Source organism: Toxotes jaculatrix, chromosome 21 (genome assembly GCF_017976425.1).
Source record: "Toxotes jaculatrix isolate fToxJac2 chromosome 21, fToxJac2.pri, whole genome shotgun sequence".
Classification (NCBI taxonomy): domain Eukaryota; kingdom Metazoa; phylum Chordata; class Actinopteri; family Toxotidae; genus Toxotes; species Toxotes jaculatrix.
In genome coordinates this window covers 5456546-5476292 of record NC_054414.1, presented here as the reverse complement: position 1 = coordinate 5476292, position 19747 = coordinate 5456546, and the positions used below count along the sequence as shown (strand labels likewise).

Below are 19747 nucleotides of genomic sequence, written 5' to 3'. Positions count from 1 at the left end.
ATTTGAATTTCCATCCACTCTTGATCGTCACATTGTAACATCCTTGATTGATATAGTGAAGCTGATTCACTCTTCAACCAATGAACATCCTCATACAGACGGATGTGGTTTGCAGGAAAATCGCACCAATCACGACGCTGCGCCCACTTAATAGAGGCGGGATTTAACCGCTAAAAGAAAGTTAGCACACGCCAATCATGCGCAGCTCTGGCCCCTCATTGGTCAACTGCTATGAATGAGGTGGGTCTTGACGACACTCACTGTGTAAGCTACTGTTGAAATTCCAATGCTAACCAACTTTAGCCAGCTTGCTAACATGTAATTGAGCGAATGTGAGGAACTACACATACGGAGCTGTTCTGGATTTAAATGCACAAATAATATTTCATTTCCAGTTGAGGGAAATTTCAAAATTCGCCTTGATGTTTGCTACTGCGCGTGTCTCCGTTACTGCAACCAGGACATGTCCAGTTAGCCAGAACGCAGCAATCGGTGGATAACGAACCTGGCAAGCTAGCCAGCCAGCCAGCCCGTTTGGACTGGGTCTGCGTTGAGGGATTTGAACAGGTTTCATCGCCGAAGAGGACCGTAAAGCCGGATGCTGAGACTACCATGAGTCCCGCAGGCTGCCCCCATGTCAGTGGCTTCAAAGTGGACAACTGGAAGCAGAACCTGAGGGTTATCTATCAGTGTTTCGTGTGGAGCGGTTCAGCCGAGACCAGAAAACGAAAGGTAACAAGTGACAGGCGGAAACGAGTGCTTAGAAGGGACCCAAACCTACGACAGAGACTGTGTGTGCGTGTGTGTGTGTATGTGTTTGTGTGTGTGTATGTGAGAGAGTGAGCGAGAGAGGGGGAGAGCTGGCGTCGCGTGCGTGGACAGTCCCCCGCCCTTCCAAAACAACACAAACATCCGAAACACAGACAGACACTCTTGACTGCCAAACTACTGTTTGTCCCACGCTCACTCTAGTTTTGCCTTGTTATCGGGCTAGACCTGGTATAAACGCCATCCTCAGCACCTGACACGCTCGCCTCAGCTGCAGGACAGCCATCACCGAAGCAAACTAACCCAGTAAACACCTCGCAGCAGCCGAGCGTTAGCCTGCTTCAAAGCTAGAGACCGCATCATAGATTAGAGAGCTGATGTGCATCTGTTTGCATTGGCACTGCGCCTGCAGTGGATCCACTTCCTTCCACCAGCAGACTGCAGGCCAGCATTACGGTGGTATTTCCTTGCTTGGGTTTAAATGAATCTTTTTCAAACCAGCGTGTTCTAATACAGCAAGGTTTAACTGGTAAAGCAATAGGATGTGTGTGTGTGTCACTAGTCAGCCTCTCTTTCACGTGGGTACAATGTCTGTTCATGTGCACTCACTTGTAGACACCATCTTTTATTGAGACCTGTTAATTGTAAAGATTCATATAACGTGTGGGTACAGAGCAGATATTCACTGTATTAGAATATTGTGCTTGCATCTGCAGTGTGTGATCGAGCAGCTTGGCTGCATTCCTGTCTACATGCATCCTGCGGGGCTCTGGGACAGCCCTGTGTCCCCTGTCATGTGCATGGGATCAGTGGGAGCTGGTAGTCCAGAGGGGTTTGTACACTGAAATAAATGATGTAAATATTTGCAGGGTCTCCTCCTGATGTAATTGCCCTGTTCTCTGCCCCTGCCCTGAAGAGCAGACTAGGCTGGCAGAAGGGCTCACATCCCTGCTGCGTATTACCTCCCTGTGGTGCTATATTTTTATTGATCTGGCTTGGTTTTCCATTCAGATACAGCCATGCCTCTCACAGGAAACCCTTACACAAGACAGTTGTGTTTAAATTCCATGTACTTCTCTTTTCTCGTATGGGAGATGTACTCTGAATGTTTCAGGAGACTGTGATTACAGATCTTTTCAGAGTGAAGAGGAGGGTGATTGATGATTTCCACCAGATCCACAAGTCATATATTCATTTTCCAGCCAAAGCTCCGTGCTAGTGCATTCTTCGATTTGTCCGTGTTTATATGGAGGCAGTCTCTGGATTTATCATGCATGATTAGCCTCCGGGCGAATTGGCAGTTTTACCAGATATTTCAGGCTAGCTGCTCCCACTATCTATCCACTCTGGTTGACTGTCAGGGGCTTCAGAGGAGACAAATGCAGCTTCTCTTACACCATCCTCAAAACATCATTGCGTCTTTGTAAAATTAGACTGTTTCCCTCCATCATTTTTAAACAGAAATATCTTAAAGTGCTGCTGGTCAAAATACTTATCAGACAGTTCTTTCATTCTCCACTCCACACTGACTGTTAGCTCCCATGTCAGCCCTCAGATGGCCACGATCGACTCTCAGAGATTGAATTTTGAGCATCCGTTCACCTTGAGAATTCAAGGGCTCCACTTGAGCGCACTCTTATTCTCCCATGTTATATACAAATAATCATACTTGACCAGCCAGTAGAAGCTGTACATGTGCATACATGTGCATACATGTGCACCAAGTAACCACGAAATAAAACCAAAGAGCTGCAGAATCAGTGAGTCAGTCCCATTCAGTCTCAGAGCTTAGTAGCAGAATCAGCAGTACTTTTCTTTTAAGTCGTGTTAAGGCTGACTTCTGTCAGCTGGTCCCACTGCTGCTGCTGCCTCCACTCAGTACAACAACACAAAAATGGAATCATTTTGAAAGAGGTAAAAACCCAGACTATAACCCAGAGCTGGCAGTAAAAGAAAGACACAGCACATGCTATTTCCATCTTCTCAGATGTGAGGGTTTGACTTTATTTGCCATGCATGACAGTAAATTAGACATGTTTGGGTTTGTACTGTTGGTGGGACAGAACAAGCAGTACTAAGATGTTATTTTGGACTCTGGGTAAATGATGATGGACATTTTCTTCTTTCTTCTTCTTTTGGTGATATTTTATTGACCAAAAATTAATTGAGAAAATAACGATCAGATTAATAAAAAATGAAAATACTCTCTAAATGCAGCCCTTGTTTGTTTATGTTGTGTTTCTTTGTGTTTATTAGCCAGCCGATCTATCATTATCCTTTTTTTTGTGGGACCAGTATTGGTATCTGCAGATCTTGAGGCTTTTCCTTCTTTTTCATTTAAACAAGTGTCCATCTGATGCTTCCTTGGCAGGCAGGTAAACATCCAGGGTTTAATTCATTTATGCAGATTTGGTGGTGTTTTGTTATAATAGCAGGTATAACATCCATCTCATCATGGAGGACACAACAGGAAATATTGAGAAAAGCCCTGAGATTCTATTTTTGTTGTTGTCCGCTTTGCCTTTGAACGTGACTGCCTTTCCTCTGCACTTCTTTTCTTATATTTGTCAGAAATATACAGTATTTGGTGTAACACCTTTGGAGGGCATAGTCCTTTAATTCACCTGTCTAGACGGTGTGCCAGACACCCAGTCTGGATTCAGGCCTTTCCCCTCAGTGGACAAGACAGATGTTGCATATGTCACACAGTGTGATAATGTCTTCACTTATACTTCTAACCAGGACCTTTCCAGCCCATTACCCCCTTCTGCTCTTCTCACATAACATCCTACCAGCAGATGGCTTATCACGGACACTGCAGCGCTCACAGAAATATGACATGGACAGATCTCAGACTGTTCTTTGGGTGTTAGGAAGACCACAAGGCCTGACTGAACGAGTGGCCGGTTAGTTAGCACGTGACCAATGCGCCTTGACAGATCTACTGTATGTAACTATTCCATATGAACCCAGACTCTTGCTCTCATGACAGTAAAGGATGTAAAGATGTGCTGATAGACAGGTAGACACAAATTCCTACATGAATACAATGTCCTCAGGGACTAGAGACATACACACGTGAAGTGTAACTCTGACAGTTGGAAGGATGAGTGAGGAGAGATTGTTGCATAGTGATGCCTTTTTATAATTCATGTGCTGCATAAGCACTTACGCATGGAGGTGTGTGAGTGTGACTGGAATAAGAATCAGTGTTTCTTGATTTTTTTTTTTCCCATTTTGTATCACGTGAGGCAGAAGGCAGATTTGAAAAGCATGTTTTAAACTAATGTTGATGTTTGCCTGTAAGCACTGAGATCTGATCATGAGCCTAGATCGAAGGTTTTTACTGTTACTTTTTTTTTTTTTTTTTTTTGTGGGGGGTGTTTCTAACATTACATGAATGTGGTCAAAAGAATCATTTTACAATTCTCAAAATATGTGTATGCACTTACTTGCTGAGATGAGGATGAGAAAACTGGAGGAACATTTTTCACTTTTGTGTAACATTTTATCGACCAAACACTTAATGGATTAACTGAGAAAATAAGAAGCAGATTAAACAATAATGATTCTTAGTTCTACTCGAAATGGTTCCATTTTTCTTGGTAAAGCCTAAATACTTACAGGCTTTCAGTTCAACCATTCATTAATCTGGTGCATCGCTACTGTACAGTCCTCTCCAAATTCAAACCAGGGTATGAAATGCATATTTTCATGCAACATTACTTTACATGATACAAAAATGTGTTTTACTGTCACAAGGCACTGTAGCAGAACTGCAGTCACTGATATGTTTTACAGTGTTCCTTTGGGGACAAAAAAAAAAAAAACATGCTTTCTGTGCTTTGTAGCGCAGAGATCTTGATGTCATTTATTTGGGAGCATTTCATTCAGTAAAGGTTTTCATACTGTTCCTTTGGGTTTGTCAGCCAGCAGTGGTGGGCTGGAGTTCAGCACTAGACATTGCAGAGTGGCACTGCAGCTCAGTCCTCAGTCCTCTGACCACTGCAGTCCCCGTCAGGCAGACTAATAGTCTAACCTATTCCACTTCATTTTCTTTCTTTCTATTAACCGTTCCAGTCTGAATGTTTAAGTCTTTTGTAGGTGTCTCTGAAGTGGAGCACGCTTGGCGAGCACATCAAACATTACATTTGACATTGAAATTCAACCTTGTGCAGTGACTTCAAATTGGCAGCAGAATTTCTTAGATTTTTCTCTTTTTGTCTTTGCCTCTCTTCTTTGTCCTCACACCTTCTTCTTCTTCTTTCGTTCTCCCTCTTGTCTTTTCTTATTTTCTCTGCTCTCTTCTACCAGGCATTGCTCATTTCTTCTCACCTCTTCATATTCATGCGGGCTCATTGGCATGCCAGCTTCTCATCTGCATTCTTTTGAACCTTTCCTATCGTCACCTCCATCCACAGTCGTGCCCCCCCCCCCCCCCCTCATCTGTCCAACAAGACTATCAAACAGAATGTATAGAAATGTATTAATCATTAATAATCATATGTTGCAATGTAGGTTTACACATTAAATGCATAAATCTTATATGACCGCCGTGGGTTCGTCAGTCCTTATAGCAGCAAATAAAAAAAAAGGAAGAATCAAATATAAATGAGAGACAAGTTGTGACACAAATTTGCATATTCTTAGGTTTTTAAGTCTCTGTTTGTTCACTTATAGCCAAACACACTCCTTTCTTACAAACAAACAAACCCTTGTACAAAGAAAAGATATTTTGAAATGTTAAACATGATAATGCTGAAAGAACAAATGAGTTGAACAACATAAAATCTCAAAATCTGCATTAATTGCTTCATTTGAGGTCACTCCTGAGCAGCAGAACACACTGAAAACATCACATTAACATGACAACATTTCCATTCAAGTTATGGTGGAAGTGTTAACAAACATTTGCTCATTCATGAAGCTACATTAATGTTCATTTGGAGTTGTATTTCAGTTCATGTCATGAATGTAAGTCTACTGACTCTTTGGTGGTCACCAGCTCCTGAGAGAAATATCAGGCCCTTTAGATGCAAAATGCTTCACTGTGTTCACCAGCTACTCCTTAATTTTGTCTGTCTGTTGTTTGGTACTGAGAAAGGAGCATACATTGGGTTTATCAAAGCTTTTTAGCAGAAAACGTGAAAATGTTGATGAGAGTTTTGAGACGGAATCACAACATTGAAGTTGTGGGGCAGAAACCCAAAACAATGAGCTAAAAGATGCTAAAAGGCCTCATAGAGATGAGCTGAACTGCAGAGTTGGGTGATAATTCTCTCTGGGTTTGTCACTACAAGTGACACCTTCCACTGTACACACTGTCATTTGATCCATTGCCAACATAAAAACATTTGTAAGTGCAGCTTTAAAGCCTCGCTGTGTTTTCTGTTTCTTGAATGTGCATTTTTAAGCAGATGTGTCTCCTAAAATAAGCCAAAGATACTGATGTTGCCAATGTGTGTCTGTGGGTTCAACAATTGTGATAATCAATTCCTCTGTCTGTTTATTACTCCTCCAGGCCAAGTCATGTATCTGCCACATGTGCGGCGCCCACCTGAACAGACTCCACTCCTGCCTCTACTGCGTCTTCTTCGCCTGCTTTGCCAAAAAACACATCCACGAACACGCCAAGAGCAAAAGGCATAACCTAGGTATGACACGCACTAACACTCATTAATATACACACTCATAGGCATTCACGTTGTCTGCAAGTGCCCTTGGAGCAGGTGTGTTTTGAGGGTTCTCTCGTGCACATGGTGTCACACCAGGCATCCACACCTGCAGTTAGCCCACCTCCCTTTGCTTAAATGAGTTGGTACTTGCCTCCTAAACAGACTCACTGACAGCATATACATCATGTAGGCAAACACACACCCCCACACACCGCCGTCGGTAATGCTTCTTCTCTCAAAACAGAGGCTGCTAAAAGGGCTAATTATACAGCCGAGTGGCTAATGAAGATGTAGCCTGGTGCGACTGCATGAAGCACACCAGAGTGTGTGTGTGTGTGTGTGTCTGTATGTTTCGATATTTGAGATGGCTTCAAATTTAGTTATACATTGGACTTTTCCACAGGCCTGACTGAAGCACATTTGTGGTTTTGTTATACATTTAATCAAGTACAACCATCAAGAGCGGCAGTGGGAGCTATTACACAACTTAGTACAACATAATTGCAACACAACCTGAAAGGCTTGACCTCAAGGGGAATTTGAATGTCACCTGTGTGTTTGGCCATTAGAGGGAATATTTATATGCATTAGTGAACTTACTAATGAATAGGAACTGAGGTATGTGTTGATGGCTGATTTGAAATTAAGCACATACACGCATGCTAAGAGTCTGCTTTATTGGGTACACCTCCCTGGTTTTCAGTCAGCTTCCTTCAAAATCCATCAAAACATCCAGTGGCGCGCGTGTGTGTGTGTGTGTGTGTGTGTGTGTGTGTGTGTGTGTGTGTGTGTGTGTGTGTGTGTGTGTGTGTGTTTATGGGGTGGCACAAAAAATGAGCTTTGTCTCAGCCTTGTTTTGACAGGATTATTTTTCCAGGTCAGAGAAGGTAATGGAAAGCACAACAGTGATTTCAGCGATGATCTGCATCTGAGTTAAAATGTTCTTCTTTAAAAATGGCTTCTATTTTCAGAGATGCACCAACCGCACGGCGTTTCTCACCACAACTCACACACGGAGGTCGCTTTGTTGGCAAGCGCTCTCAGTGAGAAATGGCGAAGTTGTATTTCAATTCCCTGAATTAAATATTTGCATCAATTAGGCACAATCTGGATGGCTCCAGATCTGAACAGAGACGTGGGTGTTTGCTGAACACCAAGAACAGTTGGCTGTTTTCCCCCACCCCTGCTACTCCCACAGGGACACACGGCCTGTAATAATCCAAACACTGCTCAAAAATCAAGAAAATTGCTCAGTATTACCTGAACTCACTCAGTAAAAGAGAAGAGAAGAATTGAGCTTGTATTAAAGAAAGCGTAAAATAATATCATATAATACGTATAAGTGTAAGTGTCCTATGTGTACTACTTGGTACCCAATGTATAAATGGTGTTTATTATTGCTCAAAATGCATGTGTTATTGCTCAGATACCAGCAGTGGAGACTTTTCCTACACTCTAGTGTTCAGCTCTTGAGGCTTCTTTTGCTCGTGCTCTTTAAGGGATGAAAACAATTCAAGGATTGGAGGAGCGGGATTAAAGCTAAAGACTTTTTTCACCTAGCTACACGATGCTCTGCAAACTCTAAGCAGAGCTAGACCCATAAATCAGCTAGGCCGATATTAAGTTATTGCAGATATATTGCTATCGGTGTACATGTCAGCTTTTATGTAACAAGAAACGCGAGAGCAAAAATGCCAGGTAAACTGTGTTTGATGTCATTTAGAAACGGTGTGTCCATCACACAGTATATCCTCCAGAGAGCACTGACAAGATTATGACAATGGACGCACAGTGTGTGTCCTACAGGACCTCAATTTAAAGAGGTTCCCAAAGATTCTCGCTCCAAGGGTTGACAGTGTTCATTCATGAAGCAGAACATGCAGCGGGTTGCAGCTATGTGCAAACCTATAAAGCAACATGCTAAGGCATTTAACACTGGCAAAGGTGAAAATGCATAAGCACAAGAAAAGTTGTGAATGTCACGGTTCACAGCTTTGGAACATGGCCGTTGTTTTCGAGGTCGAAGCTACATGGAGATAACACTTGTGTCGACATATGTAGAGCCTGTTATTACATATAATAAAAAAATAAAATAAAAAGCAGAGACTTAAGAGGCAATGTTCAGAAGATGAAGGTGAATAGCATATCTTCAGCACAAGGCATCATCCTGTTAGTCTAAATGCTGCGATACCAGCTCTACACCCAGTATCTTTCTTTTATATTCTCCACATAATAGAATTAGGCTGTTTGAGCTGCAAGTAAAGTGCATTACACTGCAGCGTTTGGAGGAGAACAGCGCCGCAGCAAAGGCACTCAGGGTGTCCATGACAAAGGCTGGGTTTGGCAGATGTTGAGAATCTGCTGGTTTGTTTTTATGAAGCGTCCTGTACTCGGCGTTATCACTCGGCACAGGAAGACCCCCTCTGGTCTGTGTGTGTGTGTGTGCGTGTGTGTGTGTGTGTGTGTGTGTGCGCGCGTGTATGTGTGTGTGTGCGCGCGTGTATGTGTGTGTGTGCGCGTGTATGTGTGTGTGTATGTGTGTTTCCCACGGAGTGTAATTGTGAGTTTAATTAGGTTAGCTGCTGAATTAACTGTTGCAAAAAATAGAGTGAGAAAGAGTCTAATACAGAGGGAGTGGAAAAGATAAAATTAAAAAAAAAAAAGGGACAGATCTCAGCAGACTGGTGAGGAGGTAATTAAGTCGTCTTTAACAAACCCTGTGGAATTAGCCTCCATTAAACCCCCGGCCCCTCCTCCTCCTCCTCCTCCTCCTCCTCTTCCACCTTCCTGTTTCTCCTCCTTTTTTTTCCTGTTCCATCTCTTTCATCTAACCGTTTCGTTTTATGCATTTCCACTCTATTAGGTGTATTCTGTTTGCAGCCTCTCATCTCTCTGTCTCTGTCCTCCCATTCTCTTCTCTTTTACCCTCCTCTTGTTCCCATGGTTACCTGATGACCCTTTCGATATTCAGAATTGTAACAGGATTTCATCTAATTGCTCTTGTGCCATTAGACTTGTCTTTTTTGCTTTCTTTTCAGTTTTCTTTACCTGCTAATCTCCCATCAGTACAGTGAAGTTCACTTCCCTTCCTCCATCCTGTCATCCTTCTGCTGCTTCCGTTTTTTGTTTTTTTTTTCCCCTCCATACCTGCAGAGGATGACAGCCGGGAGAAGCCGTCAGGCAGGTTGTCATGGCAACAGCAAACAGGTAGCTGCGGGGCACAGAGCAGGTGAGGAGAGAAAGAGAGAGAGAGAGGGAGCAGAAGGACAGTTTTGGTCTGTTTGTGTGAACATTTAAGTGAGTGTGTGACGGTGAGAGATTGCACAGTTAGATAGGTGCCTCCCTCCGTCCTCCTCCTTCTCCTCCTCACCTTTTGACTTCTCAGCACGTTCTCCGTCTCTCAGGGTGTCTCTCCGTCGTTCCTGGATGGTGTTAACAGATAGCTGATATGTCAGCAGATAAGCCCCGGCTACCTGGCATCACAGCACCATGGCAACGTGGCCTGAATAGAACAAGACGGAGAGATGAAGCAGTTAGCGGTTCACAGGGCTCGTAGAAACGCACAGCCCTTTGTTACCCTACGACAGTCAGATAAACTGAGTGTCCCTGCATTTGAATAAAGTGTCTCTCTTTGTTTTGCCTCTCTTTCTCTCTCATTCTTTCTCTGTCCTTCCAGCTATTGACCTGCTGTATGGAGGAATTTACTGCTTTATGTGCCAAGACTACATTTATGACAAAGACATGGAACAGATTGCCAAAGAGGAACAAAGGAAAGCCTGGAAAATGCAAGGTATGACAGCATCAAACACACATGGACACGCTCATACTGTGGCACATATGCACCCAAACATGGAATTTCAGGTTCTTTGCAAGGACGTGTCTTTCTCACCATGTGGACGACACTTATATTTAAATACAGCCACTAGATGTCAAAATTTCCTCCCGTTAAGTGACATCCAGCTTTTCACAGCAGACACACACGGGCCTCTAATATGATAAACTGATAAGGGTCATCAGGAAAATACAGATGAGTATCATCAGTGTAATCATGACGATGTAAAATTTTGCCAAGAGGTTAAATTTAAAGCGAGAAAAGCTGGAGGCCGAGAACAGATTCTTGGGGCACTCTGTATTTCACATCAGAAAATACTGATTTAGTATTATCACAGGAAACACACTGAGTTCCTTGAGATAAGTAAGACATGTGAGAGCCAGCCCAGAGACATGAAATTGATTTTCCCGTCTATCCGGTAGTAAACAATTGATCTGTGGTATCAAAAGCTGCACTGAGACTGTGTAAGAGAATCTCAGAGGTGGAATCTGAATCCACTGTAGCGAGTAGAGTTTCAGTGGAATGACAGGCCCTGAAAGTTTATATGTTGTGTGTTTGCATTCACATGTGTTCCAGGCATAGGGGAGAAGTACTCAACATGGGAGCCCACCAAGAGGGAGCTGGAGCTGCTCCGCCACAACCCCAAGAGGAGGAGAATCACATCCAACTGTACTATCGGTTAGTGTCTGTGTGAACACACATGAAACTAACTGCCTCGTTGCTTCAAATCGCTGGTTGTCATTCCGGACAGATCGCACTCAGTTTAGCTTTAACTGTATGATTTTTACTGCAGCAGAGAGGACATTTGAATATTTTATTTAAAAATATCCCACTGCGTGCCGTGTGTCCAGAGCTCATCAACACTGCTGCCTCTCTCTGTTGTCCACTCGGGTCTGAACTACAGCTGAAGTAGCATCATGTTTGCTGCATTAGTTAGTTAAGACTTTCATCCGGTACAGTACACCTGTACAGTCTATAATGCATGACTTCTAACCCTATGTGATAAATGGACATTTCTGTATAAAAGTTGTTTGTTTTGTTTTTTTTTTTATTGTCTTTGGTGAAAAATATCAAAATCTATTTAAAGCAGTAGGGAATATTAGAATGAAGCAGTGTGTGGGAGAGAGGAGAGTTGGCATACGTTTAACACCTTGTAGCAGCCTGCAGGGATCTGCTCTAGCACCATTAACATCCCTGGCACTGTCTTAGGTGAGGCAAATTACAGGCCTGGCTGCTCATCTGTGAGAACACTACCTCCATCCTTCCTTCCTCCCTCTCTCTCTCCCTCCCTCCTTCCTCCTCTGTCCTTCCATCCCTCCACCTTCTCCCCTGCCTTCTCCTCCCTCTCCCGTCCTTTCTGTCTGTGTGTGGTTTGGTCTTCTGTAATCTGACAAGGGTTTCCCTGCATGCAGTCCAACGTCCCCTCAGGGACATCTTGGTATTATAGTGTGTGCGTGTGTGTCTATTGTTAACAGCATTGCCTCACTGCAGCAGCCAAGAAAAATGATCTGGCCCTCTTGAGTTCTCTGTCTCTCTGTCCTCCCTTTTTCTTTATTCCTCCCTGTCTTCCAAGCCCATTCTTTCTCTTTGTCTATTCTGTCTTGCTGTCTTCTTATTTCATTTTCTTCTCTCTGCTCCACCCTCAGGCCTGCGTGGTCTGATAAACCTGGGCAACACGTGCTTCATGAACTGCATTGTCCAGGCGCTGACACACACTCCACTGTTGCGTGACTTCTTCCTGTCCGACCGACACAAATGCGAGATGCAGAGCAACTCCTGCTTAGTGTGTGAGATGTCTCAGCTCTTCCAGGAGGTACCTCCACATTCTTTTCTTTAAAGAACTTGTTCAAATAAAATAAAAGAGAAAAGAGGTATGGAAGGGAAGGGAAGGTTTTCTCTCACATTCCTTCTTTTTAGTTCTACTCAGGCCATCGCTCGCCTCACATCCCGTTCCGCCTCCTCCACCTGGTGTGGACCCACGCCCGTCACCTGGCCGGTTACGAGCAGCAAGATGCCCACGAGTTCCTCATTGCGGCGCTGGACGTCCTGCACAGGCACTGCAAAGGTCAAATGCACATTTACACAGAGACACACAGTGACAGTGTGATATATATAAACACAGTATGGTATAATGACCTAAAATTAGAATGAGAGATGTGGAAGACATGAGGAAAAAGCAGGAAGAATGACAGAGTGACTTTTACCTCAGTGTAGGTAAAACTGGAGGTTAATGGTTGGAATGAGGGATGATTGGATGAGTGAAGTTGAGAGGATAAGGAGAGAAGTAAGAAATGTACCGACTGACAGAGAGATGGAGAGAGACAGTACTGACTCAGTTAGATCTATGTGCCTCTCTCTGTGGTTTATAAGCAGAGAAGGTGACTGTGATGTTACACGGCATTGCTTTTAGTGACAGTGTGTGTTTGTGTGTGTGTGTCTGTGTGTGTGTTTATATCTACACAGACGACAACGGGAAGAAAGCCAACAACCCAAACCACTGTAACTGCATCATTGACCAAATCTTCACAGGGGGCCTGCAGTCTGACGTCACCTGTCAAGTCTGCCAGTAAGTGTGTGTGTGTGTGTGTGTGTGTGTGTGTGTGTGCGTGTGTGTGTGTGTGTGTGTGTGTGTGTGTGTGTGTGTGTGTGTGTGTGTGTGTGTGTGTGTGTGTGTGTGTGTGTGTGTGTGTTCTGTCCTTTTCTCAGAAAAACACAGCACAAAAAAATCATTTAAGCCTCACCAGAGACTGTATAAAGAATTTAAAGCCTAATAGCACAAAGCCTTGTAGACTACAGCGCCGTCTGACAGTACGTTCCCACTGTGTTACTGCACGCCTGACTTGCGGTGTCTTGACCAAGTGGGAGTTCAAAGATGACACACTTGTCGCTCACCATCCTGGATCAGAACTCTCTTAATCCCCTGCTCCGAGGTGACCCTCCTGCCTCTCCTCCATCATTCACACATTGCACCATCAATCGCTCGTGCACACACACACACACATGCACACACACTGCACTGCTTCACTGCAGCAACAGGAAAACCCTTTCATGGTATGGACTCTGGAAAGTTAAACTCTAGTTCCACCTGGTGGCTAGAAAGACTAATGGAGCTTTATGCTTTCAGATACATTTTTCATATAAGACTTAGAGGTTCTCAAAAAGACTACAGTGAGATGTTCACTGTAAATGTCTTATCACATGAACAGAACAGTGCAGTTGCAGCCTGTAATGATTTTACAGCTAAGTCAAGTTTGAACTGAAGTTTAACGAACACAAACTACAGCTCCCATGTCTCGGTGCAAAATAATAAAGGTAACCTTTATCTCTCTTTGTAAGGGCTTAGTTATAAGGCAGCTCTCTGTGTATTTTTGTGGTGCTGCTACTCTCTGTCTGAGGTCATTTACATCTCTGGAGAATAAAGGTAAAATCACATCATGCTTGGTCTACAGAGGCAGCAAAACTGACCTTTGCAAATTGTATGGCCTCTGTAAATCCAGCAGAATACATAATAAACCTCTATGAACAGGCGCAGGTAGTTATATTGAATGCAGGGGTCAGAGTTATGGTGCCAAAACAACAGTCAGTGCCTTGGAATCGAGTTTTTGTCTTTATAGACTCAACGGAAATTATTAAACAGACCACCGTTCGTTGAACTGTTACATTATAGAGGGGTAAGGCTCTGTGGAGGAGGACCATAACAGACACATACCTCACTGAAAGCCTGACAGCAAAACAGTGATTCACAAATGTGCATTCTGTGTGTTTAAATGAGAAGACAGTCCTTTCCCATCCCAGGTTTCTCGAGGAAGTCCTGCTCCCGCCATACTTTCACTAATTTATGATTTATTCACTTTAAAAATGTAATTAAAGTGATATGCAAACATGCCAGCTCATCCTCTGCTTTTGGCCAAAGAAAATATTATATTCTACAAAGCACAGAGAAGCTTGGACCACGCTAGTCACCATTTTTTGGATAGAACGAATGGTAAAAACACGGAGGTCACAAGTCTCATCTGTCCACTCCCAAGCTGTTAGCTACTGTTTCCCAAATGCAAAAATACTGTTTTTGTTTTTGCATTTGAAACAAGCCTCCATTCACAAAGTTTATTATTATTCATTGTGGGGCGAGTGACATTCCTTGGTTGGAGTTGGTGCCACTAAAACAAACTCATGTCTCTCATTTTCATTCTTCAACAAACTAATAAGCTGTGCACCTAACTAGCTGTGCATAAGCTAACACATTGGACCTGGAATAAGGACAAATCAGAGCAGGGAAGCATCAATAAAATGACTTTGAGATTAAATTTAGCTTTAGATGAGATTTAAAACACTCAGCGGGCTTTGCTGGTCTGACCCCCAACAGGAGACTGTTCCAGAACAACAAAAGCTCAGTTAACATGACTCTTGAGTACAGTGTAACCAGGACCCCTTGTCCTGATGACTTAGAAGCCTAGTAGATTTGTACGGGATCAGGATCAGAGTAACAAAAAAAGAATTTGAATTCAATCCCGTATATATTTTACAGCACCAGAGTAAAATGGGAAGGCTGCAGAGTTTGAGTCAGTAATCATGCAGCCGGTTTTTGAACTAATTGTAATCGTGCCACAGCTTCTTGGCTTGACAAAAAACGTCCTGCACGTCGGGACAGGAGCAGACAAAACAATGGATGATTTGATCAGGCCGTTGGAAAGAGAAAGGGTTGGCGGGGGGAGCGTTGTTTGGCAACGTGCCTTAACTGAAGAATGTTAATCTTTTCTGGTCACTGGGAGTTTGGTGCCTGGGTGGTTAGCACTGTCACCTCACAGCAGGAAGGCGCTGGCTTTTCCTTTTCCAGCCAGATGAGGCATTTTTGTGATGCGAGTGCGGATATCTGCCTTCATGTGTGTGAGCCCCGTGACAGGCCGGAGGTATGAGCCCCACCTCTCGCCCTGTGCGAGCAAGGTCACGTTCTGACCCCCTGCAACACCGCACCTGATAAGCAGTTTAAAGAGCTGATGGTTACGAGGGGACGGTCCCCGCCCAAATGTTCTCAGGTCACGAATGCTATCAGCTGACATAATTTGTTTTATATTGTTAACTGCCAGTGCTAAGCTGCAGAGTAATCTTCACAGCCCAGATGAACAGTCCAGGCTGCCAGCGTTAGCAGTTCAACGGTCTAAGCCAGCAGCTTAGTTGATGCCAGAATCTTCTCTCTTGTCTCATTCTCACTTAAATTCCTGTCTCAATAAAGGAAAATGACAGAGTACAGTGTCTGTGTGCGTCCTGTGAAATGTATAGCAGGCTGGAAGTTGTGCAAATCAACACACAGCAACTTCTTGAATCTATATGAGAGGTCTACAATGCAGCATTTTCATTTTCTATGTCGTTCTCTCTCTCTCTCTGCCCTCTTCCTAGTGGTGTTTCAACAACCATAGACCCGTTCTGGGACATCAGCCTTGATCTGCCTGGATCCTCCACACCGTTCTGGCCCCTCAGCCCCGGAGGAGATGGATCAGCACTTAACGGAGAGAGTCACACCACTGGAGCCACAACGCTCACAGACTGTCTGCGCAGGTAACTGACGCAGACAAACAGACATCATCAGGAATATTGACGTCCAGCCTGTAGTCACATAAAGGGGGGTAGAGTGGGTTTCACTGTCAGTGGGGGAGGTAGAAAACACACAGAAACACCCTCTTCAACTGGGAAACGGTTCCTGGGCTTGTGTAAAACACCAAATATTTAACTCCTGCCATCTCTTGACAGGTCAGGTAGAGGTAAGACTTTTCACTATATTTACAATGTTAGATTATTTACTTCTTTTGTGTATAAAATCTTCTTTTCCCTTCCATGGTCCCAACATAGAAGTAACCACACCAGCATGTTTTTTTTTCTTTCTTGAAACATGTAAACACATGCCCAAACACAAACCCAGAGACAAAACCAATCGAAAACCACTTCCCAGAATCATCACTCTAAACCCCTCAGAGAGCAGCAAGTAACACACACACACAGACACACACAGACACACACAGACACGGTTCCCTGAAACTAATTCCTGTTCTTCCCAAATTCACTGGAGCAGAGACCTCAGGTGACAGCAGCAGCATCGCTAAAAGCAAACACACACACACTCACACACACACACACACACGCTAAATCCCATCCTCTCCCGTCTAGGTTCACCAGACCAGAGCACCTCGGCAGCAGCGCTAAGATCAAGTGCAGCGGTTGCCATAGTTACCAGGAGTCCACCAAGCAGCTGACCATGAAGAAGCTGCCCATCGTGGCCTGTTTTCACCTCAAAGTAAGTGTGTGTGTGTGTGTGTGTGTGTGTGTGTGTGTGTGTGTGTGTGTTGCTTTGACTGCTAATTTAGAGGATGGCGGTCATCAAAGCAGCGCTCTAACTCTTGGGTGTGTTTTCAGAGGTTTGAGCATTCAGCCAAACTGCGGCGGAAGATCACAACTTATGTCTCCTTCCCACTGGAGCTGGACATGACCCCCTTCATGGCCTCCAGGTGAGCACAATCCAAATGAAGATTGGATGCACTCAACTAAAAACAGAAAAAGAAAAGAAGACCAAGTAAGTTGTACAAAAAAAAAAAAAAAAACTTGGATGAATGAAACAGAGTCCTGTGTTCTGGAAGAAACACAGCAGATGACTGCCGATTCTGTAGCCACGGCAAACATGTTGCCCACAATAAAAACAAACAAACTGAAAGGATTTTCAAGGATTCCAGGTAGTAAAACACAAAACATCACACTGCTCACTTTGTTTGTTTTCTCTGTTGGGCTGGGTCTGCATTTGTTGTGTTTACGTGATGCAGTAAAGAGAGCAGGATGAACGGGCAGTACCAGCAGACCGTGGACCCCTTCAACAACGACAACAAGTAAGGCAAACATCTCGATAAAACCCCGTCTCCCTTGGTTTCCCCCGCTGCTTCCTCCTCCTCCTATTGATCCCACTCAAGCATTCAGTGCACTGCTCTCTTACCAAATTTCATTCATTTCACTGGGGAGCATCCGCAACCTCATGTTTTTTTCATGAGCATATTCTAATGAAATGCTGATTATGAATTTGTAAACTGCTGGCAAGTCAAACATCTAACCTGTTTGGCTGTTAGCTCTGTTTCAAGTAGCATTTGAAATGCATGTAGCTTCTGCTGATAGATGCTTATATAAAGATGTGTGTTTCCATGTAACCTCCATGTTCCGTCCTTACTGCTGCACACGGAAACATCATGATGTAAATCTTTAGTTTGTATTGCATAATAAAAGGTTTTTTAACTTTATTTTTCTAAGTTTTTCCTTAGTGTTTCAGTTGTTTGTAGTTGCCTTATAATTTTAGTATGGATTCAGCCTTGTAGAAAAGCATTCAGCCTCTTGTCTTCTTCCTGTTTCAGGTATAGTCTATTTGCTGTGGTGAACCACCAGGGGACACTAGAGAGCGGCCATTACACCACCTTCATCCGGCAGCACAAGGACCAGTGGTTCAAATGTGACGACGCCATCATCACCAAGGCCAGCATCAAGGACGTACTGGACAGTGAAGGGTGAGCAAGTCGTAGCATCGAGGATGCCCTGAAATATGAAAAGCAAAAAGTGTTTTTGCCTTTGTTGTTTCTAATGATGCTGCAGCCTGACCCTGTGGTGCTTTCATCTCCCCCAGGTACCTTTTGTTTTACCACAAACAGTTCCTGGAGTACGAATAGTCCCCTCCATCAGCGCAGCCCGCAGGAGGAGACGAGGGATGATGCAAGGAGCGGTTGCATGGGAACAGGTAACAGAGTGATCAGAGAGGCAAGGAAACACGAGCCTACCTGAATCATTCAAAGACGCAACTCTCACTCTTAACATGGAACCACCCTCACTACACGCTAATCTAGTTCCTCTGTACGACATTCAAGAAGTGAACTGTCTCTTGTGCGGGAGAGAGCAAAAACATGCAAGAACCAAACAAAATGCAGGAAATGTGGAAGGGAGATTGGTTTGGGGCGCTGAAGGAATATCGAATACTTGCAAAAGTTTTTCACTGGAATTCAGGGGATAAAGACGAAAACAGCTGTGATAATCTGCTAGAAGAAAGAAACTACTGCGAGATCAGTCTGTCTTTGGTTTCACATAACAGAGGAATAGACAGAAGGGAAGAAGGGTTTTTTTTTCTTTTTTCTTTAAAACCTTAATTTATCTGGGGAAGATTTCCGTGATCACAAATGCTGTTCTTCACCAGTGTCCTGCTTCATGCTTGCACAGCTGCATATTAACCACCAGAGGGTGCTAAGAAATAGAGCCGCAAACTTCCACTAGGGTTCAGGGCTCTGCTTTAGCAAAGGAAATGAATTTAATTTTTTTTTCTTTTTCTTTTTTTTTTTTTCTACTTTACCTGAAAGATTTCAAACGGGCAACTTTCTGGACACGAACACACTTGTCCAACACACCCACACTCCTTCTAGTGACCAAATATTTCAAAGATGGAAGTTCTCTTATTATGCATTTTTGTTCTGAATACAGAGAGACGAGAGGAAAAAAAAAAAAAAAGAACTCACCGGACAAAATGGTATTATGGACTTTGTATAGAGAGACAGCTTATTCCATTCATTACTCGTGAGTTTGTAGTGTCCGTTGTCAGATATTTCTAGGAAACAGTTTCTTTAACAAGGACAAAGGATCTGTTGTTTTCTGCCTTGCTGCTTCCAACAGTCACAGGGAGGAAATAGATTACACAGTGAATATTATATTTTTATACATACTTTTCTTCACGGTTTGCATTCTCCCTAAACTCTCACTGTTTGTCTGTGTTACATTGTGCCGTCAGTCCTGTTTTTTGTTTTTTTCTTTTGTACACAAAAGCAAAAATAGTGCTGATAATTTTCATGAAATTGCTGCTAAGGTGGCTTTCTTTTTATTTTGTTGTTTGCGTGTTTAATTTGGCTCTTAGTTTTTGTGGGTTTTTTTTTTTTTGGTCAAACCTTTTGATGTTACAGAGGCATATTCTCCATTTTTAAGATGCGTTGCTGTGATGCTGTTTCAGGTGAACGGCAGAAAAGAAATGAAACAAAAGGGGAGGGTGGTGTTCTCAGTACAGAGTGTGTATAAAGGGTCAGGAGCTCGACCCTGCAGTGTTAACCGTCGGCCGCATGTCGCTCTAATTCGGTGTGTTTGTGCGTATGTGTGCGTGTGTGTATGTGCACGTGTATGGGCCCGAGAAAGGGGAGGGAGGGGGGAAAAAAAAAGCTCAGTGTATGTGCGTTTGTTTAAAACATGTTATTGCGCGTAAAGAGAAAAAAAAAAAAGGGTATGTATGTGTTCCTGTTTGTATGCACGTGTGTCGTGCGCGTGCGTATGTACCGTATGTTCGTGTACTGAATCAGTACTTGCATTCAGCATGCCGTCTGAGCTGGGTATCACAGTTTGATAGGATTTTTTTCCACATGTTGACGATGTATGTTAAAGTATATATGTACAGTTTGTATGTAAGAGACAAATAGTGAAA

The 19747-nt window shown here is 43.4% G+C and overlaps 1 protein-coding gene across 1 annotated transcript; it reads left to right on the top strand.

Moving 5' to 3' along the window:
• The first annotated feature begins 275 nt into the window (after positions 1-275).
• usp22 (ubiquitin specific peptidase 22) lies at positions 276-18862 on the top strand. Its single transcript, XM_041067248.1, has 13 exons — positions 276-732; positions 6290-6422; positions 10120-10233; positions 10852-10953; positions 11922-12088; positions 12193-12340; positions 12739-12841; positions 15670-15828; positions 16435-16561; positions 16681-16772; positions 17082-17144; positions 17658-17807; positions 17924-18862. Exons 1-13 carry the CDS (start codon positions 613-615, stop codon positions 17964-17966), a joined length of 1521 nt encoding a protein of 506 aa, XP_040923182.1. The 5' UTR covers positions 276-612; the 3' UTR covers positions 17967-18862.
• The last annotated feature ends 885 nt before the right edge of the window (positions 18863-19747 follow it).